The sequence below is a fragment of the Conger conger genome, chromosome 18 (assembly GCF_963514075.1).
Source record: "Conger conger chromosome 18, fConCon1.1, whole genome shotgun sequence".
Taxonomy (NCBI): Eukaryota; Metazoa; Chordata; class Actinopteri; order Anguilliformes; family Congridae; genus Conger; species Conger conger.
Genome location: NC_083777.1, coordinates 30213779 through 30238146, shown reverse-complemented (window position 1 = coordinate 30238146; position 24368 = coordinate 30213779). Strand labels below are relative to the sequence as shown.

At 48.5% G+C, this 24368-nt stretch overlaps 2 protein-coding genes across 5 annotated transcripts in view; one reads left to right on the top strand and one right to left on the bottom strand.

Moving 5' to 3' along the window:
* Window positions 1-17539, top strand: part of arhgap22 (Rho GTPase activating protein 22) — a 30327-nt gene extending 12788 nt beyond the window's left edge. Inside the window, exons 4-11 of the mRNA XM_061227606.1 lie at window positions 11169-11294; window positions 12633-12840; window positions 13336-13468; window positions 13868-13941; window positions 14101-14222; window positions 14701-15004; window positions 15131-15553; window positions 16079-17539. Of these exons, the coding sequence (XP_061083590.1) occupies window positions 11169-11294; window positions 12633-12840; window positions 13336-13468; window positions 13868-13941; window positions 14101-14222; window positions 14701-15004; window positions 15131-15553; window positions 16079-16304 (1616 nt within the window). The 3' untranslated portion in view covers window positions 16305-17539. The remainder of the gene's footprint in view (window positions 1-11168; window positions 11295-12632; window positions 12841-13335; window positions 13469-13867; window positions 13942-14100; window positions 14223-14700; window positions 15005-15130; window positions 15554-16078) is intronic.
* A 682-nt stretch (window positions 17540-18221) lies between these two features.
* The window catches only part of mapk8a (mitogen-activated protein kinase 8a), a 15107-nt gene continuing 8960 nt past the window's right edge, over window positions 18222-24368 (bottom strand). For 3 of the 4 annotated variants that reach the window (XM_061228577.1, XM_061228576.1, XM_061228574.1), the window contains exons 8-12: window positions 23747-23929; window positions 22981-23105; window positions 22469-22532; window positions 22188-22265; window positions 18222-21617 (exon numbers count right to left, since the gene is read on the bottom strand). In XM_061228577.1, coding sequence (XP_061084561.1) covers window positions 21469-21617; window positions 22188-22265; window positions 22469-22532; window positions 22981-23105; window positions 23747-23929 — 599 coding nt within the window. In that variant the 3' untranslated portion in view covers window positions 18222-21468. Of the gene's footprint in view, window positions 21623-22187; window positions 22266-22468; window positions 22533-22980; window positions 23106-23746; window positions 23930-24368 lie in introns of all 4 variants that reach the window. The other variant, XM_061228578.1, reaches the window with a different exon arrangement.

Sequence of the window (24368 nt, the reverse complement as noted above, 5' to 3'; positions counted from 1 at the left end):
TGCAGCCTCTGATCTGATTGGCTCTCGGACATGGGACATGGGGCTTAGCTGTCGCAAGGTGAAGAGGCAACAAGTCGGTCAGTGCACAGGTACGGACACTTTCTGATTTCTGCTTTTCAGTACGAGTTCTGGGGCACGTGTGCGCTGAAAATGTTCAGCTACTGTAACTGATCCTTTTCTCCCGGTTAGAAATCTGTGATATCGTAGTCTATGTCACAAGTTTATGACATCAAGGGGCTGAACGATATCCAAAACCACATTAAAAGTTTTAGTGGCTTTGCTCTTTGCATTTGTTCTTTGACTTATATGATCATTGATTAACTGCTCGAGGGGTTTCTTTATACAAGTTCAAGTTACTTCTTTTGGTGTAGGTAACCCTTTTCACCCCATTAGAGCAAACGTTACTGATACAAACTTTATTTTGCCATTACTTGGCTCTAGAGTGCTCCCATGATAGGAGCATTTGCTCCTGAAAAATGATATGTGCAAACAGGAAAGATAATTCAGCTGCACACATACTAATTGGGTCGAATTAGTGAGCTCCTAAATCTTTCAGCGCAGGAGCAGATGTGCTTCGTAGCGTCGAGCCCAGAAAAATGTAGTTCAAAGGGCGTTTGGCAGCTGTAATGTCATTCCGTGTCCAGGTGTGCTGTCCTACTCCTGCGAGGTCAGCGGGAGTTGATCCTCACTCCATCGCTCAAGCGGTTCCCGCACATGTGAACACACACCCCGCAGAGCACAGACTACATGTCGACACACGACACGCGCACGTTCTGGCTCGTTCCACCGGGTCAGTGCCACCGATAACCAGCGTTACTGCGATTCACTGCATAAACCATGAGACCCCTGCGCACACGCACACGCACACGCACACACACATACACATAGCAATGGGGGCCACTGGCATGTTACAGAAGCTACAGAGACAGGAGAGAAAGTATCTACCAGTGATTTTATCTTTGCTGGCTATGTGAAAAGCACTTCTAATCAAACTTTGGGATTTTAAGAGATGCGATTAATTTGCTTTCAGTCAATTTCTTTGTTTCAGTCAGTTCTTGTTGCTATCCTGTCGGCATGGTGACATACAAGGCTAGTGGTCACATGCATTTAAAACAACCGTCGTTGGACAGTCATGTCCTCAATTCCATTACCAACTGTGGGGTTTGCTTTGTAAACATAACCAGTTCTTATAAACATCTTAAATGTCACATACCGTTTGAAAAACGGTTGCCACTTACATTCGCTTCTCGAATGTAAAAACAAAGTTTGTTGCCGTTATAGACTTTTGGGCCTCCAAGAGACTGGCTGAGGTCCCTTGAGACCCCCATAGACACCTGGGACAAGAGCACTCCTCCACAGACAGCAAACAAGCACTGCTGACACACAACCAGTGTCTTCACACAAACTGCTCCCGGTGCTGACAGCAAACAGACCCCTGTCTCACCAGGTCAGCCTCGGGAGCAGTTTTGGTAAAGACAATGATTAAGTGGCAGCTTTGTTGACGGTGACCCCATTTCGGGAGGGGAAGTGTAATTTCTCTTTCTCCTCTCACAAAATGGCAGTCCGCAGTTCTGCACGCGGAGGAATGTAACAGCAGAACCACACAGGCACGTCAGCGTTTCCTTTTTCCCCTTCTGTTGTTCTGTGGGGTGTCCATGAAATAGAATTTAATTGAATTAGTGGGTTTTAGTCATGTATTTATTTATTATTTATTTCAATAAATTATTTGTATTTATGAATGTATCGATTTCATATTTTTCTGTCAAGCACTTTGTGCTGTATGCTTGAAAAGTGCTATATAAACAAAGTTAGTATAGTATTATTATTAATAATAATAATATTATTATGAAAGTGCACGTACGCAGTGAAGGGGCCTGGTTAGACGCCGTTTATGAATGAAAATGAAATCAAAAAAGGGGAAGTTGACCTCGTAGCACAGATTGCAGCCTCAGCACTTATGCTAATCTAACAGCTCGACGAGGACACGGAACTCTGGGTGGTGGCCATGGTAACACAGTCAGGAGAGCAGGACTCCTGGACCCGGCAGGGAGACACCTTACACCACCTTCCCCATGTAAATGAAGGTCCCCTTACACCACCTTCCCCATGTAAATGAAGGTCCCCTTACACCACCTTCCCCATGTAAATGAAGGTCCCCTTACACCACCTTCCCCATGTAAATGAAGGTCCCCTTACACCACCTTCCCCATGTAAATGAAGGTCCCCTTACACCACCTTCCCCATGTAAATGGAGGGGACCTTACACCACCTTCCCCATGTAAATGGAGGGGACCTTACACTACCTTCCCCATGTAAATGGAGGGGACCTTACACCACCTTCCCCATGTAAATGGAGGGGACCTTACACTACCTTCCCCATGTGAATGGAGGGGACCTTACACTACCTTCCCCATGTAAATGGAGGGGACCTTACACCACCTTCCCCATGTAAATGGAGGGGACCTTACACCACCTTCCCCATGTAAATGGAGGGGACCTTACACCACCTTCCCCATGTGAATGGAGGGGGTAGGGGGGAGGTGATGTGCGCTGGGACTGACGGCTGTAACCTCAGAGCTGTCAGTGACTCACGCGCTGCGTGCCGTAACAGCTGTGTGAGCCACGAACAGAAATATTTCACAGGCGTGTTGAATCGTGTCACTATAAGTCAAATCACGGATTTGGTTGGTAAGTTTACCTGCACCCAAAAAAATTGTGATTTCAATCAGATTAGGGCGATAAGTAATCAAATGCGTCTTAATCAGACTGCAATTAGTTGCATTCGATTCAGGTGTAGTGCGATTAACACACCCAGATCATGCGACAGTCGTTTGATTTACTGCGCCATGTATACACCTTAAATGAGAGGCCTGCCCCCGTTTTCACTCAGTGTATTGAAACCACGACCTGGCGCAGATAAAGACATTCGCCACTCGGTGTGCTCTGACGGAAGAAACCTTGGAATGCTGGGTAATGTAAAACAGACTGGCCACCGGGCTGCTGTCTGCACTGGACCCGCCAAGCAGTCCGCTATCTCACTAACGAGGCCGTAAACCAGGGGAGAGGCCCGTCAGAACAGGGTCAGGTTAAGGACAGTGGCACTGTGCGCTCCGGGATTAAATCATTCAGCGTTAGGCTCCGCTTGGCTTCTCCTTAACGCAGACTTTGGGGTGTAGTTCTCTCCAACCCGAGTTTACCCCGTTTGGAAACGAGAGGAGTGAACTTGAGCTTGTCGTTCCTGTCCTTATGGAGCTGGTTGGTGCCTTGCATGGCAGCCAATCGCCATTGGTGTGTGAGTGTGTGAAGGCGTGAATGAGAAGCATCAATTGTACAGCGCTTTGGATAAAGGCGCTATATAAATGCCAGCCATTTACCATTTACCATGGACACCCATGCATAAAGTCTACATACAGCAATTAACGCACTTCTGGTGACCTCAAATGGGGGAACTGTGTATAGAGAGTGCTGTACTTCCTACAATGTCCTTGATTTAAAGACGGTCTGCACTTCAACCTCACGTTCACATTTCATTTCTCGCGCAGGGTGCTGCAGTACAGCGGCAAATCAGCAGAAATTGTGTCACTGTCCAAATACATTTGGACTGCACGATTTACTCAGAAAGGTGTCATCTGAATACTTTGGAATTGCATCCAGTGTCATTCATCAAAGATGTATTCAGCTCACCTCAAGGTTTCGTTATTACATAAGTAGAAGTACATCCGTACAATATCATTTTAATACTTTGAAGAGAACTCTTCAGGTGAAAAGCACCCAAAGGTAACCGTTTTCCTGTAAAAGGTGTGAATGTGTGGCACCCGAGAGATGTACGTCATTATTATCTTTATAAAGATGAAAGCTTTAGCCGCAGAAGGCCTTGAGCTCAAACACATTCCTCAGCTTCCATCTCTCCTCCGTCACTCCCTCTCCTTCCCTCCCTCCCTCCCCCATTTCTCCTCCTTCACTCCTTCTTTCCCTCCCTCCCTCCTCCGTCTCTCCCTCCCAGGTCAGAATACCAGAATTTCCATCCAAAAAGGTCTCCCGCCGATGTGTGTTGCTCTCTCCGATCCCGGGGTGCGCTTCTGTCTGATCTCAGGGTGTGGTTCTGTACTGATTTCGGGGTGCAGTTCTGCCTGATATTGGGGTGTAGCCGTGTCTGGTATCGGGGTGTAGCCGTTCTGATATCAGGTGTTTTCTTTCTTACGCTACACTCGCTCTGTCTGCTCAATCAATGACAGCACCATTAGCAAACTAGCTAACAATAAACTTAAATGCCAAATGTGAAATGGTAAATTGTACTTTATATATTATCAAACATAACAATGAAAATTACAATTTCTTTGCCTTTGCAATAATGTTGTCGCTTGTTCTTTCTTTTAAATGGTATTGGTTAACTGTATTAAAAGTTGTAAAAGTATTGATTTTATTCAAATCTAAAGAATACCCATCCCTAGTCGTAAGTAACCCAGCGCACTGGACACGAGACAGAGCGGACAGAGCGGACAGGAGCGTTAACCTGAGGCTGCTGAGAAGCCCCTCTAAGCCCTGGGCATGTTTGTGTTTCTGCGGGAGCAGCAGGGCGTGAGTCTCAGCAGGGCGGGAGTCTCAGCAGGGCGTGAGCATGAGTCTCAGCAGGGCGTTAGCATGAGTCTCAGCAGGGCGTTAGCATGAGTCTCAGCAGGGCGGGAGTCTCAGCAGGGCGTTAGCATGAGTCTCAGCAGGGCGTTAGCATGAGTCTCAGCAGGGCGTTAGCGTGAGTCTCAGCAGGGCGGGAGCGTGAGTCTCAGCAGGGCGGGAGCGTGAGTCTCAGCAGGGCGGGAGCGTGAGTCTCAGCAGGGCGTGAGTCTCAGCAGGGCGGGAGCGTGAGTCTCAGCAGGGCGGGAGCGTGAGTCTCAGCAGGGCGGGAGCGTGAGTCTCAGCAGGGCTGTGAGCGTGAGTCTCAGCAGGGCGGGAGCGTGAGTCTCAGCAGGGCGTGAGTCTCAGCAGGGCGTGAGTCTCAGCAGGGCGTGAGTCTCAGCAGGGTGGGAGCGTGAGTCTCAGCAGGGCGGGAGCGTGAGTCTCAGCAGGGCGTGAGCGTGAGTCTCAGCAGGGCGTGAGTCTCAGCAGGGCGGGAGCGTGAGTCTCAGCAGGGTGGGAGCGTGAGTCTCAGCAGGGCGGGAGCGTGAGTCTCAGCAGGGGCGTGAGCGTGAGTCTCAGCAGGGCGGGAGCGTGAGTCTCAGCAGGGCGTGAGTCTCAGCAGGGCGTGAGTCTCAGCAGGGCGTGAGTCTCAGCAGGGTGGGAGCGTGAGTCTCAGCAGGGCGGGAGCGTGAGTCTCAGCAGGGCGTGAGCGTGAGTCTCAGCAGGGCGTGAGTCTCAGCAGGGCGGGAGCGTGAGTCTCAGCAGGGCGGGAGCGTGAGTCTCAGCAGGGCGTGAGCGTGAGTCTCAGCAGGGCGGGAGCGTGAGTCTCAGCAGGGCGTGAGTCTCAGCAGGGCGGGAGCGTGAGTCTCAGCAGGGCGGGAGCGTGAGTCTCAGCAGGGCGGGAGCGTGAGTCTCAGCAGGGCGGGAGCGTGAGTCTCAGCAGGGCGGGAGCGTGAGTCTCAGCAGGGCGTGAGTCTCAGCAGGGCGTGAGTCTCAGCAGGGCGTGAGTCTCAGCAGGGCGTGAGTCTCAGCAGCGCGGGAGCGTGAGTCTCAGCAGGGCGGGAGCGTGAGTCTCAGCAGGGCGGGAGCGTGAGTCTCAGCAGGGCGTGAGCGTGAGTCTCAGCAGGGCGGGAGCGTGAGTCTCAGCAGGGCGTGAGTCTCAGCAGGGCGGGAGCGTGAGTCTCAGCAGGGCGGGAGTCTCAGCAGGGCGGGAGCGTGAGTCTCAGCAGGGCGGGAGCGTGAGTCTCAGCAGGGCGGGAGCGAGAGTCTCAGCAGGGCGGGAGCGTGAGTCTCAGCAGGGCGGGAGCGTGAGTCTCAGCAGGGCGTGAGTCTCAGCAGGGCGTGAGTCTCAGCAGGGCGGGAGCGTGAGTCTCAGCAGGGCGGGAGCGTGAGTCTCAGCAGGGCGGGAGCGTGAGTCTCAGCAGGGCGGGAGCGTGAGTCTCAGCAGGGCGTGAGCGTGAGTCTCAGCAGGGCGGGAGCGTGAGTCTCAGCAGGGCGTGAGTCTCAGCAGGGCGGGAGCGTGAGTCTCAGCAGGGCGGGAGTCTCAGCAGGGCGGGAGCGTGAGTCTCAGCAGGGCGGGAGCGTGAGTCTCAGCAGGGCGGGAGCGTGAGTCTCAGCAGGGCGGGAGCGTGAGTCTCAGCAGGGCGGGAGCGTGAGTCTCAGCAGGGCGGGAGCGTGAGTCTCAGCAGGACGGGAGCGTGAGTCTCAGCAGGGCGGGAGCGTGAGTCTCAGCAGGACGGGAGCGTGAGTCTCAGCAGGGCGGGAGCGTGAGTCTCAGCAGGGCGGGAGCGTGAGTCTCAGCGCGCTCCCCATGGAGTGGTGATATGCAGCCGCAGGGACATTATCTGAGAGAGCGTCCTTCCTGCGGGAACTCATTTCCTGTCTCTGATGGATGTAGCAGTAACTGATTTAATTCCAGGTGGCCTCCATTTTAAAGATGTAGAATAGAGAGGCCTGCAGTGTATAATGTGTGTGTGTGTGTGTGTGTGAGATTGTGTGTGTGTGTGTGTGTGTGTGATTGTGCGTGACTGGTGGCATGCCATGAGTATTAGAGAGTGTGTATGTATGTATGTATGTATGTGTGTGTGTGTGGTGGGGGGGTTGGGGGGTATCAAATTCAAAGTCAAAGCCTAACCCAGTGGTCCTCACTCCTGGTCCTGGAGAGCCACAGGGCGTGCTGGCTTTTGTTGGTACTCCGCACTTAATTAATCAATTAAACCAGTTGATCACACAGTTAACTCACCTCACCTGGTTTCTTGGGTGTGAATCAGTTATTGTATTTAAGATGAAAACAAAAAAACCAGCCACACCCTGTGGCTCTCCAGGACCAGGGTGGCCACCTCTGTTTTGGATTCTTCTTTTACGTCAAACTGCCATCACACTCGGTTTATACCTGCGTGTTGCGTTTTTGTACATTCTCTTTACATTATTGTTCAGAAGGTCTTTCCTTTGTTACATCTGAAAAGTTGTAAATTGCATGGTCTACAATAACTTTTTTATTGCTAGCAACTGAGTTGCGGTCAGATGTTGCAGCTGAAAGTTATGAAGCCAGGCACATTAATATCAGTCTGGCACTTCGATGCCAGACAATCGATGTTACTATGGAAACCTTCCTTCGGCAGCACTGAAATCACACCGCGGAGTTGCGCATCACTTAGTGTAGAACGCATTTCGCTTTTCAAATTAGCTTGATTGACCAGACAATGAAATGGGAGAATACAAGCCAGGAAAAATATGAAAAAAAATTTTTTTTTTCATAGCGCTGGTCTGAAAGGAAAAACCAAGTGGTGGCTGCCATCTTGTGGTGGAATAAATGAACGGCAGCTTGTACTCCGTGTGCGCGCAAGAAACCAGAATTTAGCATAGAAAGTACCCTTTTAAGTGCGTTCGCCGGTACTAACTTTTTATTACACAAGCCCTAGTACATGCCGTACGACACATCAGAGAAAGTACGTCGAAATATACTCCTCATACACTCATAAATGCATAAAGTATGGGCACTTTCACATTTTTGTCACCATTTTATACTACATTGTTTTCGGTAAAATGGGGTTCAGGTCTTGAGAAAACTTATCTGCTTCTGGCTACCTTGAGAAGTTAGCTTACCAACTTTTTATTTTTTATTTATTTATTTTTTACAAGCTTTGGCAAAAAGCATTGGAAAGTCTAAAATGCAGCCTATATGATAAAATTGTATATTTTATGAAAATATATGCAAGATAACATGCATGTCATATTACCTATGGGGAAGTAGTTATAATGGGTATTTTCGCTCGCGCTGATACTTTGACAGGTCAGAATATGAACCTGAAATGTGAGCAACAAATAATGGCATTATGTTAGCCGGGCCTCTTCCTGCAGACCGCCAATTAATATAATAGAGCGTACTTGTGCTGCATAAGCACAGGAGAAGGAAATTGCTTCTCTCTCTCTCTCTCTCTCTCTCGCTCTCTCAAAGTATCCGTCCAATTTTTAATTTAAGGGTTCCTGACTCATCAGCAAAAATTCGCTTACAAACTTCGCTATCATTAAATTGCAGTGTAGTTAAGACGGGCCACGGTGCAAGAGTTTCTCCAGGCCATCCCTTACCATCTGACACACGCACAGACGCGCACCACACTATTAAGCCAAGACTATCTAATTTTACAGTAGATACTGGGTTGGTTTGCAAGCGGTTAAGCGTTTGGGAAAGTAGGTCAATGTACAGTAGACTTCAGAACCACGAACAGCGCTCAGCAAGGACGGTGCTCGGCCGCAGGCTGACGGAGACGCAAACACCGAAACAAGTAACATTCAAACTCTCTCGGCCTATGACTCGCTTAGGCCTAATTAGACACAACAGAACACCTCTACAGACCACTAAAGCACGGGTAAGAGGCATGATTTGGAACGGCGGTTTACAACGTAGCAGGCTATGTACAGTCGGCCTACAATGTGTACTGTATGTTATTAATTCAGATTCTGACTCGCTGGGTTATGAGTCTCAGACACACACGCACGCACAAACACAATCCGCACGCACGCACACGCACACGCACACGCACACGCACACACACACGCCAAATTAGCAAGTATTACTACAGCCAAAACCTGCATACAAGTAACCACACACACTAGCCAGCTACTAATCACCTATTAAAGTCCACATGTTCTTGTCTTGACACACTCACTCTCCCCAAACTCTCAAAAGCTACAGGGGCCAATGCGCGACCAATACCCCCCCCCCCCCAAACGGACTCATAAAAACACACAATTTTCATTTAAAAGTTTTTTTCCAACTTAATAAAAAACACAATCGCCCATCCGACCTATCGTCTTGGATCTTGAGAATTATCTGGTAGGCTACGATCACTTTAAGAAAAAGTGCGCGTGGATTAACTAGTCATCCGACATTTTAGGAATGTTTACCATTTAGCGTAGCGGCTGTGGTCACACAAATAAGAAAAACTATAACCCCATCGGAAAACCACTTAACCATTTAAAAACACTTTGTATACTCACTCAATTGAATTGCCTTGCGTTGTCCGAAGTCATCAGCAATCCCCTTCAAGTTCAGCTGCTGACCTCTTGATGCTCTCCATAGAAAGTCAAGTTACTCTTTTAGATGCTGCTCCTCAGGTAACGTTAGACTAACGCTAGTTTTTCAAGTTTGGAGTCGCGGTTTGGCGACGGTTTTTAAAAAGCCATCTTCTCCTTTCTCGTCAAAGATCCACTTTTATGTTTAGAAGGAATTTTGATTCGCTTAATTGTAGCTAGGACTGCTAAATAGGGAGCTTCCTCTCGAGCTAGCCAGCTGACTTTGGGATTTCACCGCCAAAACGAGCAAACAATTGCGTCATCAGACGATTAAAAAGACCGTTGATATTGGACAACAACATAGTCATATTTGCATTTCAGAAACGAAGACATAATGCCCACTACAATCCCTGAATACGTTTCCCGCGCTAAGAGGGCATTATAGAGTTAAAAAGTGAGCAGCCAGGACAAAAATATTTGCTGACCCAATGGTATATAAACCAGATTCCATTATTGATCGGATATCAACACCTTGGTGTTGTTTTCGTCATGTCTACATTTGGCTGTGAGGGCCTGTTATTGCTAGGGTCCAAGTGTCCCATCACTCTCTTCAAACACGATGACAATGCTTCTCAAAATCCTTTGAGACCTCGTTTTGTGATGCCAACAGTGATGTTCAGATTGAAAATAAATACAAGATGCTTTCTTTTTCTGGTTTTATTTTTGGTGACTGAAAAAATATACTCAATAGTTGAAAGTGAACGTGGCATAGACTACATTTCAGAGATAAGGACTATGTCCACTGTGGTTATTTGGAATGTGGATTGTGTGTGTGTGTGTGTGTGTGTGTGTGTGTGTGTGAACAGGGTACAATAAACCACACGGTGATATAATCTGCCTCTTTTCTCCCAGTGTGAAAGAGAAACGGACAACAGCATCTAGTCTACCTCTGAACATTTGAGCTGTCAAAAACTCTTTTCTCTCAGAATGATGTTTTCGCCTAATGGGCGCACACAGCCATTACATAGTAGTTTCCTAATTGTCCACATCAGACTGAGGTGAGCAGGCTGGGTCTCTGGCTTCATGGAGGGGAAGCAAACTGTGAAGCCAATTACCTCCAGCAGGTTGGAGATGGGAAATTACTCTAAAAGGGCAGTTACAGAAAAACAGCCGGATAAGTGACAGTGGACCACGCTCTTAATTGGCCAAAAACGTCTGCTTTGAAAAGGCTCTTCAGCGTAATACCACTGGGCTGATGTAATTGGGCCTTGGTGGCTGAAACACATTTGATTCCTACAGTTTTGCACCCCTGGTCCTTCGGTCGGTCAGTCATGGCTGAAGTGGTAACAGTCGCCAATCGAGAGTCCTCTGCCCTCTCACCTGTAAAGGCTGAGGAACAGCACCTCAGAATCGCTATTTACTACGTTTACCTGGGCCGTTTACCGTTTATTTCTTATGTTTTCATGTCTAGTCTAGAGGTCTTTGTAAAAGAAGCCAGTACGTTTGATAACATTGAAGATTAGGCACAAGCTCAGCGTTTTCTCTGGGTAATGTCGTCGTACGCGAGCTGTTCTTCCTGATAAAGCTGCCAATGAATCGTGTAATGAAATCAGTTATTAGGCTTGATTAACCCAAGCAGCCATCTGTGCCAAGTCATTACAGACTCAGGAAGACTAACGAGATGTGCTACGAGTACGCCCAAAATACCTCTCCCCGCTCTCCCTCACTCTCTCCCTCTCCCTCACTCTCTCCCTTCCTCACTCCCTCTCTCCCCCCTCTCCCTCACTCTCTCCCTCTCCCTCACTCTCTCCCTTCCTCACTCCCTCTCTCCCCCCTCTCCCTCACTCTCTCCCCCTCTCTCTCCCCTCTCCCTTCCTCACTCCCTCACTTCCTCACTCTCCCTCTCCCTCACTCTCTCCCTTCCTCACTCTCCACCTCTCCCTCACTCTCTCCCCCTCTCTCCCTCATTTCCTCAGTCTCTCCACCTCTCCCTCACTCCCTCTTGTTCCCTTCCTCACTCCCTCTCTCTGTTCACGCAGGTCCAGGGGAGAAGGACAGGTCCACCATCAGCCATGAGGCCTTTCTGCTCATGGCCAACTCCCAGAATGAGATGGAGGATTGGGTTAAGGCCATACGACGGGTCATCTGGGCCCCGTTTGGAGGAGGTAACACACACACACACACACACACACACACACACACCTGCATACACACACACACACACACACACACACACACACACACACACACCCGCATACACACACACACACACACACCTGCATACACACACACACACACACACACACAAAGAATGCACGCACATACAAACACTCATGCACATACAAACACACACACGCAAACATAATTGCACATCCCATAAATGCACGTACGCCAAAATGCTGGCACAAGTGATGAATTAATCACCTTCTCTCCCTGCAGTCTGAAACGTGCCAGTTACAGCCCAAGCTTGCCAGTTACCACAAGAAAGTGAACCGTGCAGAAATGCCATTCCACTCCTGAAAGCTCTTACGCTGATACATTATATTATTACATAATATTGTTTTAGTTTTACCATAAACTTCCCACTGATGGTGTTTATATGTGATGCTCTCCATCTGGTCTTACCCAGAGAGGGCCAGTGCAGGTTCAGGCTTTTGTTCCAACCAAGCAGTTACACACCGGACTCTACTTATCAGGGTCCTGAGCAAAGACTATGGTTGATTTGTAGAGGCAGGTGTGTAACTGCTCGGTTGGAACAAAAGCCTGCACTAAGCACCGGCCCTTTCTGGGATAAGATTGAGTATCCCTGCTCAACGTGATTGCAGAAGTTTCTGAGGAGCAGCTGGCCTTACACTCCAGAGAAGAAGAAAATTTGTAGTCTTTCGGTCTGTGGGGCCATGTCTATACCTATCGGGATCCACTGCCTTGCTGGTTTATCCCAGAAAGCAATTTCAGTGAATTCCCTGATCACAAAAGGAATTGACTCAGGCACTGCTGAACATGGGGCAGTGGGATCAGAACAGGAACTCCAGCAGGGATCCACAAATCGTGGTCCTCAAGGGCCAAGAACTGCTGGTTTTATACCCTCCCTTTACCCGGGAGCCTGGTGTAAAACCAGTCTGGCCAAGCAGTCGCATCAATTACCCAGGAGAAAAGAAAGCTGGATTTGGATTTGGATCTGGATTTGGATTTGAGGGCCAGAGTTAATGATCCCTGGGCTAGAGGGTAAAGAGCTGCAGAGCCTGCAAATCACGGTGGCGCACTGTTGCCTCACAACAAGGGTTCGAAACCCCGCCCGGGGCCTCTCTGTGTGGAGTTTGCATGTTCTCCCCTCGTGTCTGCGTGGGTTTCCTCCGGGTACCCCCGGTTTCCTCCCACAGTCCAAAGACATGCAGGTTAGGGACTACAGAGGAAAATTTTCTCATTTTACATTGATGTGGGAACTGAAAATGTCGATAAAATAAATAAAAATTAACGGATGAAACTCCTCTGCGTTGCCGCAGGGATCTTCGGCCAGCGGCTGGAGGACACGGTGCAGTTCGAGCGGAAGTTTGGGCCGCGCCTCGCCCCGCTCCTGGTGGAGCAGTGCGTGGACTTCATCCGGGAGCAAGGCCTGGACGAGGAGGGTCTGTTCCGCATGCCCGGCCAGGCCAACCTGGTCAAGGAGCTCCAGGACGCCTTCGACTGCGGGGACAAGCCCCTGTTCAACAGGTGTGTGTGTGTGAGAGTCACAAGAGCCGAACGCTCAACACGACACACAGGAAAGAAAAAACGGTTTTCAGACGATAGTAGCGTTAGTTAGAGCGCCTTTTCAGCTTTTATCCAGTAACCCATTTTTTAAATCTGTTCCTATGGTCCTGTTGGCTTTCACTCCAACCTTAGGAAAGCACATCTCATACAACAGCTAGAGCAGGGCTTCTCAACCCTGCTCCTGGATACCTACCATCCTATAGGTTTTCACTCCAAAAACCTAGATTCCACTCATCTCTATATATTGAATGAGGTGTGCTTAGGGTTGGTAGATCGGAGATTGGACAGCCCTGCGCTAGAATAATCAAAATAAATTTCCCAGGCATATGTAAGGTATGCGTGTCCGTTCGTACTTCCTGAAACACAACCCCACAGAATCCCCTCACACCACTCTCCCCACACTGGTGAATGCTCCCAGACTAGCGTGTCTGTGTGTGGGGTGTGACTGTGTTGCAGTACCACGGACGTCCACACGGTGGCGTCCCTACTGAAGCTGTACCTGCGGGAGCTGCCTGAGCCCGTCATCCCCTTCAGCCAGTACCTGGACTTCATCACCTGCGCCCAACTGCTGGCCAAGGACGAGGAGGCTGTAAGTGACGGTCTGTACGTGTATACGTGTGTGTGTGTGTGTGTGTGTGTGTGTGTGTGTGTGTGTGTGTGCATATTAACTATATAGATTTAGTAGTTACTCCTACCTAATGTTATTCGTGAAGTGAAAGTGAAAGAGTGTGTGCTGATTGGTTATGGGAAACTGAACTGTGTGTGCTGATTGGTGGTGGGGGTTGAACTCTGTGCACTGATTGGTGGTTGAAGTGTGTGGTGATTGGAGGTCGGGGGCTGAAGTGTGTGTAGTGATTGGTGGTGGGGATTGAACTCTGTGTGGTGATTGGTGGTGGGAGGCTGAACTCTGTGGGGTGATTGGTTGTGGGGGGCTGAACTCTGTGGGGTGATTGGTTGTGGGGGGCTGAACTGATGATTGGCTCTCCAGGGGATAGAGGAGCTGGGGAAGCAGGTGAAGACTCTTCCTCTGGCCAATTACAACCTGCTGAAGTACATCTGCAAGTGAGTCATAAGCAGAGATTCTGGGTTTCTTCTTCTGTTATAGGTCATGAAATAGACAATGGAAGACAAAAAGATTTACTTTGATCCGTTTAGTCTGCTTGCTTCCTCACTGAAGATGTGCGTTTGGTCGTTCCCGTCTCATATCACTGCTCTTTACAGGTTCCTGGATGAAGTTCAGACCCACTCCAGCCAAAACAAAATGAGCGTTCAGAACCTGGCCACGGTGTTCGGACCCAACATCCTCAGGCCCAAGATGGAGGATCCGATGTCCATGATGGAAGGTTTGTTCCACAGCAAAGTCAGCTGCTACAGTGACACACACCTACAGGCCCACGTTACACACAACAACTTGCTTCACACAAAGCGTTTAACGTATCTGGTGAACTACACACCTTTCCCATTGTATTACTTTCTGGTTTTATGTACACTTCAGGAATTTCTGCCTCCAAATAAATACTATTATTCTGTATTGGACCACTGTGAAATGCTTTCTCCATGGATACATGGATACAGACAGCAGGTCAGCCCTCACTGTGCACACTGCAGAAAGTCACCATCTTAACAAGCGTTTTAATCTTGGACTAAGACTCAAGTACGAAATATTAGCTTGCCTGGTTGCTTGACAAGTAAAAAGTTATCATTCCATTGGCAAATCGTGAAATTTGTCTAAATATCTTACCTCATTGGCAATATGTTCACCTTATTTAGCAAAAAAAAAAAGATTTAAAGTCTCAATGTAAGTGTGATATCCCCTCACAGGGACGTCCCAGGTGCAGCACCTGATGACGGTGCTAATTCGGGATCAGGAGCGGCTGTACCAGGGGCCCGAGGCTGACGGCCCCCCCGGGCCCCTGCAGGAGGTCCAGGCCCCCCCTAAGCGCTACATGGTGGAGTGGATCTCCGAGGAGGACCTGCAGAGCCGCACCTCCTCCTCCTCCTCGGCGTGCGGCAGCGCCCCCTGCCTGGAGCTGCAGGGTACCGCGGCCCTCTCCGCCGTCAGCCCCAGCAAGCCGCGCTCCCTGCCCGGGTGGCGGTGCTCGATCCGGGGCCCGGCGGCGGGCAGGCTGGGGGGGTCCTGGGCGGACGTGTCGAGCGGGGGCGGGGGCGGGGGCGGGGGCGGGGGCGGGGGCGGGAGCGGGAGCGGGAGCGGGGGGAACTGGCTGATGAACGGGCTGTCGTCGTTCCGGAGCCACCGGCGCACGGCCTCCGGGGAGCGGGTCCGCGCCTCGCCGCTCTCCCACCGCCTCTCCACCTACGACAACGTGGCGGCGTCCAGCCACAGCGCGCCCAGCTCGGCCTGGGGCTCCTCGTCCTGCGAGGCCTCGCTCACCGACCCGTCCCTGGGATCCGGGGCCTCCGAGGCGGGGGCGGGGGCGGGCGGCGGGGGAGGGTCGGAGACGGGGGCGGCCGGCGGCGGGGGAGGGTCGGACACGGGCCCGGGCACGGAGGCCGGGAGCAGCAGCGAGGCCCTGGAGCGGTGCGTCAGCAGCGTGGGCGTGGGCGAGAACGGGAGCGCGGACGACGGCTCCACCGCGGCGCTCGGCGAGCTGGTGGCCGAGCTGGAGGACCGGCTGCGGACGCAGAGAGCCGCCTACGAGAGCAGGATCAGGAAGTAAGCCCCCGGCCCCACTTCCTGTTCTTATTACGACAGCGATAATGTGACCGGGATCCGGTCGCCGCCATTTCAGAGGATAGTTTCACCAAACATGGAGTGCATTCGTAACAGCTAGATGTCTTCAGCTGCTAATTGGTAGAATCAGGTGTGCCAAATTTGAGTTGCAATGAAAACCAACAGGACCAGGTCTCCAGGACCAGGGTCAGCAGCCACTGGTCTATGCAGAAGGCAGTATTAAGATCTGATCCCCATTCTTTTGTCTGCTTCAGGGGAAATTTTAATAATGGCTGGCATGTGGAAGGAGGGTCTCTGATTGGTTAGCTTGTGGCAGGAGAGCCTCTTAATTGGTTAGCTTGTGGCAGGAGAGCCTCTTAATTGGCTGGCTTGTGGAAGGAGTGCCTCTGATTGGCTAGCTTGTGGCAGGAGAGCCTCCTAATTGGCTGGCTTGTGGAAGGAGTGCCTCTGATTGGTTAGCTTGTGGCAGGAGAGCCTCCTAATTGGCTGGCCTGTTTTTCCCCCCAGGCTGGAGGAGTCGAGCGAGGCACTCGGGAGCCGCGTGGAGAGGCTGGAGGCGGAGCTCGACCAGGAGCGGAAGAAGCAGGGCATGCTGGGAATCAAACTGCGCAACTCGGAGCGTGCGCGGGAGGACGGGGAGAGGAGGAACCGGCTCCTGCAGGAGGAGATGGAGGAGTTCTTCTCCACGCTCGGGAACCTGACGCTGGGGACACAGGGCGGGAACGTCGTATAACACCCGCCCACGGCCCGGCTGTGGCCTGGACTCTGTCATCAGACTCTTTTACCCGTGCATCATGGGTATATTGAGCAACTGTGTAGTATTTCTTTTTTTTTTTTATCATAATACTTCTTTGACAGCACCCATAATAACTTGGATTTGAACGTGTGTCAGGACTTTAAGGGTGCGAGGTATTGCTGATTTACCGCTGTTACCAGGCCTGCATCAAATGTAATCATATTTTTTTTTTAAATATGATTACTATGAAATACCACTTAAATCCGGGTAAACACTTATGCCTGAACACTTCCAATGCATAATGTTTTTACAGGAATTTTACTGGCGTCAAAAATGGTAAAGTATTTCATAATTATTATTTTAAAAAGGTCAGACTATCACTGTATGGTGCACTGCACTGAACCAAAGCATGACTGCACTGTTAAAACCAGACCACTGGCACCGGAAGACCAAGTCTCACGCGCGCACCTGACGATGTTCAATTAAAAACCAACGAAGGACTCTCGACCGTCTCACCCCGACTGTGCCTTCTGGGTGACTGCACGGGGGAGGAAAAACTCACGGCTCAGTCCAGACAAGATGGCTGCCACTTGGCTTCGACCGCAGAATGCTCCTCCCATGCATGCAGTTGGTTCAGCTCTTGGGCCATATCATGATAAAACAGGCCACTGCCTCCACTCACAGCCCCACTCAGTCTGTCCCGAGAGGCTATATTCCCCGCCATCGCAGAAGAAAAGCTGAAAGATAATTAATCGGTTTCGTCTTGCCTTACACACCGAATTTGAGAAAAATTGGAATTTCTAAATTCTCAGTCAGCCACTCAAATTTCAGCATTCCTGGAAGGCCCTGTGTACTGTGGAACTGTCCAATCAGAGCTGTCAGATGTAATGTTGTTTATGTGTGAATTGAGACTTCAGGTGGTACTCTTCAGGGTGAACTTTGAAAGTGTTGGTGTTTGTAATGGATTTCAATCATTATCTGACGGAAACAGGCAGTTAAAATGTTGTTACACACTTGAAGTGGTTTAGTCAGATGTTTTTATAGCCCTGTCAACAGCATTCATTAATTTAAATGTCAACCGTTTCCAACTGCTTTCCCCCTCAATTAATGTCATACATATACTGTACTACTTATGCAGGTGCTAATTTAAAGACATTTAAAATAACCGCTGGTAATTTAAACCAAATCAAGTATTTGAAGTGACAAATAAATACGAAACACAGAGACGCTAATGAACAGTGCGCTTGGATCTGGTTCAGACATTTCTTGGCCATTTTGTTTTCTGAAAACCAATCACAAAAACAAGAATCTGGCTATGAAGAGTACTGTAATTCTTTGTCAGAATCCCAATCCAAGACGGCTTCCCATTAATGATGGTGGTAGAGTACTACGGCATACACGTTATAGAACGTATGGATCGTTTTAGAAAACTGTAGCACTGGCTTAAGCATATACAATGCCAATGCTTTTTCTGACAAAACATTGGTCAAAACTTTCTATATAAACCCAGAAATCTCTTCTCTAATGCATTTTGGCATCAACTACGGGCAGGGAATTTCGTTTATTTGGGTGACCGCTGTGGTGAAAGTGTCAGGGATAATAATAACTGTTATTACAGTTATTCAAAGATAAAAAGCCCAAAGAGTCCCATGATTCGTCAGAAAAAGAGACATTGTGGAGTTTACAGCAGAAATCATACATTGTGAAACAGTCTCAACGATAGAAGTATCTCTTTTTCGTTCAGAAAACAATTCACGAATGCCCTTGCGCTGCCAATTCAAACACAGTGGGTACCGTGATATCATGAAACGTTGCACTCAAGACAAAAGTGTTAGAGTGTGTGTGTGTGTGTGTGTGTGTGTGTGTGTGTGTGTGGGGGTGAGTGTACCTGACAAACATGGTCATATTCAACCGTTTATTTGCAATACTTTTATTGAGACTGCCATTATCAGATTCTTGTACACACACGGTATTCCCAATAATGCTCATCGTCCGTGGTGATTTATCGATTTATATTTATTTTTGTGTTACGTTATTTTTAAATAAACGGCATAGCTGGCCTACCAAGCAAACATTACAAACCAGGAACCATAATCACGTGAGCTTGTTCTTCGGCAATCATTTTTGTTGAGTTACTCGGCCCTGCCACAGAACAAAGTGACCAATCGGTGTGCTCCCTGCCGTTGCCGTGGCACTGAAATTGGAGCAGCAAGGCCGATTACAGTAATATGACTCCACAAAGATTACAGTAATAATTACAGTAATAATGACTCCACAACGATTATTACAGTAATAATTACAGTAATAATGACTCCACAACGACTATTACAGTAATAATTACAGTAATAATGACTCCACAAAGATTATTACAGTAATAATTACAATTTTTTTTTTGGGGGGTGGGGAGGATAGTTTAAAAAATATACATACATGGATGATGGTACCAAACATTGTTCTGCCTCCTTTCTAAACACATCGAAATGGCTAAATGTCTACGGCCCTCCACTTGGACAAATAACAAAAGGTATTGCACGTGAACAGTTTTAAAAAATATAAAATAAAAAAAAGGTATGCAATTACATTACAATGCCAGAGGTTTCCCAACATGGACACAAGTATGCCTTCAAATAAATAACTATTTCACATTTGTATTCTACACCTAATGATGTGGGCAGCGAACATTGTCCTACAGCTAGTCAAAAAAATCTTGTGTGAGGTAGTTCATCAAAGCTCACTTTAAATTTGATTGTAACATATTTTCTGATACAGTAAGTGATATCAACAAATCCGCAGACTTTCTACTTGATTCTCAGCAGAAGCGTTAGATAAGCAAAAAAAACCAAAAAAAAAACCACAGAAATTAAGAGCACTTAAAATAAATGCAAATAAATAAGAATCTCCTGGTTAGAGGGATTGTCCTGTGTGCTGGAACAGACGAGTAGATGCCTCACAAAGGCAGGCCAGCGGTTCAGCTTTTTACTTTCTTTACCGTGTTACATCTACATTTACTACAGTAAAAACACATTCCACACTGGGAGCGACCTATAACCTAGTGGCTAAGGTACATGACTGGGACCCACAAGGTCAGTGGTTCGATCCCCGGTGTAGCCACAATAAGATCCCCAAAGCTGTTGGACCATTGATCAAGGCCTTTAACCCCACATTGCTCCAGGGGGGGATCGCTCCCTGCCTCGTCTAATCAACTGTAAGTCGCTTTGGATAAAAGTGTCAGTTAAATAACTGTACACTGTGCTTTGAAAAGAAAAAAAGAAACACGATTCAGAGTGGGTTGTGCTTAAAAGTTATTTTTTAAAAGCTGCAAAATAGTAGCTGACAATGTTCTGTAACTCCACACCTCCACCGTCCCAAGCAATTTGGAACGGAGCACCACCGACAGCGCATTTCAATGACAACCCTCGTGAATGATCCATTTCTTTGATGAAAAACCTTGATAAAACTGCCCCAAGGGCCTTCCTTCCAAGTGATGAAACGAACGTGCGACACCACTTTCACTCACGCCATGCCCTTGTGTCAAAGCACCATTTCCGCAGTTTACAGTACAAAAATAGCTTCGTGATGAGAACCACTGCAAATCGGATGGAATATTCTGGAAACGGTGATGCTCTCACAAACCGTGTACCTCAAAAACCTGTATGCTTCTCTGCTACTGTGGGAATGAACACCCAGCAGCCACAGGCACTTTTCCATAAATAAAAAAGGACCTCATTATAATTCTTATATTATTCCTATTGCATACTATTTTGACATTTTTACTTTGAATTTAGTCACAATTGTTTTTTTTTTTGTTTTTTTTCAAACAGCTGCAACCGTTTACTCCCTGTAGAGCAGACAAAATCCATGTGCTTAATTTATGGTACACCCAGGACTGAGGTTCATCACTCCCGACTGTATTTTTAACCATTCTTGGGGGATCCGTTTACCCCGTTTTATAAATTAGGAAAGCCCACGCTCATTAAGATATACTGCACAACTGCAATATAAAAGGAAAAGTCCGGTAAAAGTATATATTACATAAAATTTAAACCAGTTTCTGAGTTTTAAAAATGGAATTTCTAAAAAAAGACGTTGACACAGTATGTAACACTTTAAAAACACAACAAATTAACCTGAAACCCGCCCTTGCTGTGCAGCGCTGTAGAGCCTGCCTAACTGACAAAATGTAACCGTTCGGCTATTTTTCAAATCATTCACCATCAACTGATCGGTTCACGCATCCCAAGACATCTTAATTTGCTGATATATTTGGCGAAGCACCGTTTGAAGTGGTTTCAAAAGCCTGTTTCCAGCGAGTGCACTCACCCTGAAGAGGCAAGCGGCGTAGCTAGCAGGCACTGAGCGACGAGCGGCGAGAGCTTTGTGCTAGCTAGCACGTTAGCCTTGGCTTTAGCTTCGATGGCTTATAGCTTTCGCTGCGTTTGGAAGTAGTCGTCGAACATGTCAACTCTTACTAGCAATACGTAACCAGTCAGTGGTTTCCTGGGCAAAGGTTGACAGGCAACAACTTTAAACAACTACAGGAATCCAGCAAGATCAGAATAGGAAAGTCTCTTTAGACAAATTAATGTACAAAACATACGCACGTGACCTGGAGAACGTGCTACAATAAAGCAGCGAAGCCTTAAATATAACAAGCCTCCGCAACGCCTGGATATGTTCCCTTCCTACAGCATCCATTTTGTGATGATTAATGCAGGGAAGTATCACGTTCTCATTTTTCTGCTTTTAATGCAGAAAGCTAATGCCACGTTTCAATGGGCTCACTTAAAATGTGATTTAAAAAATGGCACAACATAAGCCAAAATTTAAAAAAATAATAATAAATAGAGAATTATATTTACCTTTAAATGATCATCACCATTCAAAAACAGTATGGCAAAATTATATTGCCAGAGATAAAAATAAAAAAAATACAAAAATTAAAATTAAAATAGCAAAATATTCACATTCAGTAGACCCCTTAGTGTTAAAAATCAAAATGTTCTCAGCACGTGTGAAGGAACATAAGATCTGCCATGAGTATTTACAGCCTTAAAGCGGAACGCAGAGAATAAAGGAAACGGGAGCAGAGGAATTCATGAACTGGCCTAAAGTGTGTGTGTCTCACCGAACACGAGAGAGGGGGGGGTGGGGGTAGTAACGGTCATCTGCAGCAGGGTAGGGGCCCGGCGGAGGGCTCTACCCTGCGGTGAGGGGCCGGGGCCAGGGCCAGGGGGGGGTCTGTGCGTAGGGACACCGCCTGGGCGTGAGAGGAGCCCGACAGGGCCGGGGGGGCCCGGGTCACTGCTGCACCTGCGCTGAGAGGGAGGGAGGGAGGGAGGATGGGAGGGAGAGAGAGAGAGAGAGAGGGAGGGAGGGAGAGAGAGAGGAGAGAGGGAGGGAGGGAGAGAGGATGGGAGGGAGGATGAGAGGGAGAGAGGGAGGGAGAGAGAGGGAGGGAGGATGAGAGAGAGGGAGGGAGAGTGAGGGAGGGAGGATGAGAGAAAGAGGGAGGGAGAGAGAGAGAGGGAGGGAGGGAGAGAGAGGGATGGAGGGAGGGAGAGAAGAGAGAGAGGAGAGAGAGAGGGAGGGAGGATGGGAGGGAGAGAGGAGAGAGAGAGGGAGGGAGGGAGAGAGGAGAGAGAAAGAGACGAGAGAGGGAGTGTTAAATAAGACCCAGGACTGCGTGGCAATCTCGTTCTTTAGTTTAGGTCAGAGTAGGGAAGCTTACTTGCTGAAGTCTCATCCCTTTTTTTTCCTCTTGCAAGTTGGGCATAGTTTGGTGAGGAAAGCTTTAGCCAGTGTGTGCTCGGTCAATTCCGTCAACTTACTCAGGGTAATGTAGTTTTTGCTACTCATCGTGTGTGCGGTGTGTAAACCAACCTAAAGATGGAGGCTGTCCCCGGATCACTCCGTTCTTTATCCTCTCCTCCCACTCCAGCACCTCTTTGTAGATCAGCTCTGATTGGGTAATCACAAACAGAGACACAGTGTGATGAGCTCTGATTGGGTAATCACAAACAGAGACACAGCGTGATGAGCTCTGATTGGGTAATCACAAACACAGACGCAGCGTGATGAGCTCTGATTGGGTAATCACAAACACTGAGGCAGCGTGATGAGCTCTGATTGGGTAAAGACACGCGTGTACACAGCGCCGTTACCTTTCCACTCCTCCACCGTGTGATCGCGCTCGTCCAGCTGCTTATCCATGACCAGCGGCGGCGGCTGTAACCATGGAGACAGGAGGGATGAGAACAGACGGGACAATCCACCCTTCACTTTCTCTCTCTCTCTCTCTCTCTCTCTCTCTCTCACACACACACACACACACACACACACACACACACACACCTTCTCCTGCTTCACTGCAGCCATTCCACATTCACAAATTACCTCCAATTCTGGCCCCCCCTAAATGGTGTCCAGTAATATTTTGTAGTTCTGGAGACAGTATGAATTAGAGGCAGTCATTGGTGTGCCCCCCTTTACTGGACATGAAATCATTCTGAATCTTTAAACCAGAGATGTTCGGATGCCATGACTCCAACAGGAAGGCTGGTGTGTCCCACTGTGAGCTCTGAGACCAAAGGGCTGAACAGGCACACATGAACAGACCAGATCGACCAGATCATACCACAGGCTATTGTAGGGGTGCTGGAGGTTAAATACTCACTGCCTCAACTTCAGCCGGGTCGTACCACACGTTAATGTAGGGGTGCTGGAGCGCTTCGTCCACAGAGATGCGTTTGGAGGCGTCGATTACCAGCATTTTGGACAGCAGGTCTCTGGCCTGGCTCGCTGGAACAGAAACCCCATCAGTGGAGTTAATGCAGTACGAGCAGCAGCACAGATAACCACGCATTACAACAGCGGTGTGCAGAAGAGCACCTCTGAACAAGCAGCACTTCAAGCCTCGAACTGGATAGGCGACAGCAACAGAAGACCAATGGGGCGGTTCCACAGTAACCAACACGACAACAGCGGAGTCCAATACAGCTACATAAGAAACTAAATATGCCTTTATAATAACTCTTATCGGTCTCTATTATGTAGCTGTATTGGGCTTTACCACCCAAATATCCAGCAGTTGTAAATGGTAAATGGTTGGCATTTATCCATAGTGCTGTACAACTGATGCTTCTCATTCACCCACTCATACACGCACTCACAGGACCAACAGCGATTGGCTGCCATACAAGGCGCCATCCCAGCTCATCAGGAGCAATTAGGAGTGAGGTGTCCTGCTTAGTGACACTTCAACACACCCAGGATGAGAACTGACCCGGCGACCTTCTGACTGACAGACGACCTCTTACCGCCTGATCCAATGTCGCCCCACGTTGTAAAGTCAGTTACCATGGAATTGCCCAATAAGTCTTAAAAAAGAGATGGAATAAATACCCAAGAGAGGTCACAGTGTACATCGAGGAATGGGATACCTTTCAGCTTGTTGTGGTCCGAGTCGGCAGGAAACAGGACGTCGGGGAAGAGCTTCTCGAAGCTGTACCCGGCGTAGCGGGGCCGGTTCTCCACGTAGGTCCGAACGGACTGGTTCAGCTTGAGCATGAACTCCTGCGCGGGCGTGCCCAGCTGCTCGATCACCTTGTTCCACTGATCGATATCTACGGCCACGCGCTTAAGAGAAATACTGCAGCGAGAGTTTCTGCTGCGTCCCCAACACACGCTTTCATTCAGGAGAGCGGGGAGGGGGCACACATGGAAATTGGCAAAGGATAAATACCGCACAGATATTAAAATGTTTTTTCCTCACCACACAGAGAGTGGTCACTGTGTGGAATAGCTTGCCAGGAAATGCAGTGGAGGCACTGGGGGGGGGGGGGGGGGTTTCAAGAGCAGGCTTGATACAGTGCTAGATACCACTTAGCTTTTAGACAAACTAAGCAGTACATACACTTTAGTGGTAGGAAAATGCAAGCATTGCTGGGCTGAATGGCCTGTTTAATTAATTGAAACATCAGCTAAAATAGATAATCATCTAGAGGTCTCCACAGAAAACATATCTTGGCCTTGTTTCACTTCAATAGGTATACAGAGTGTATC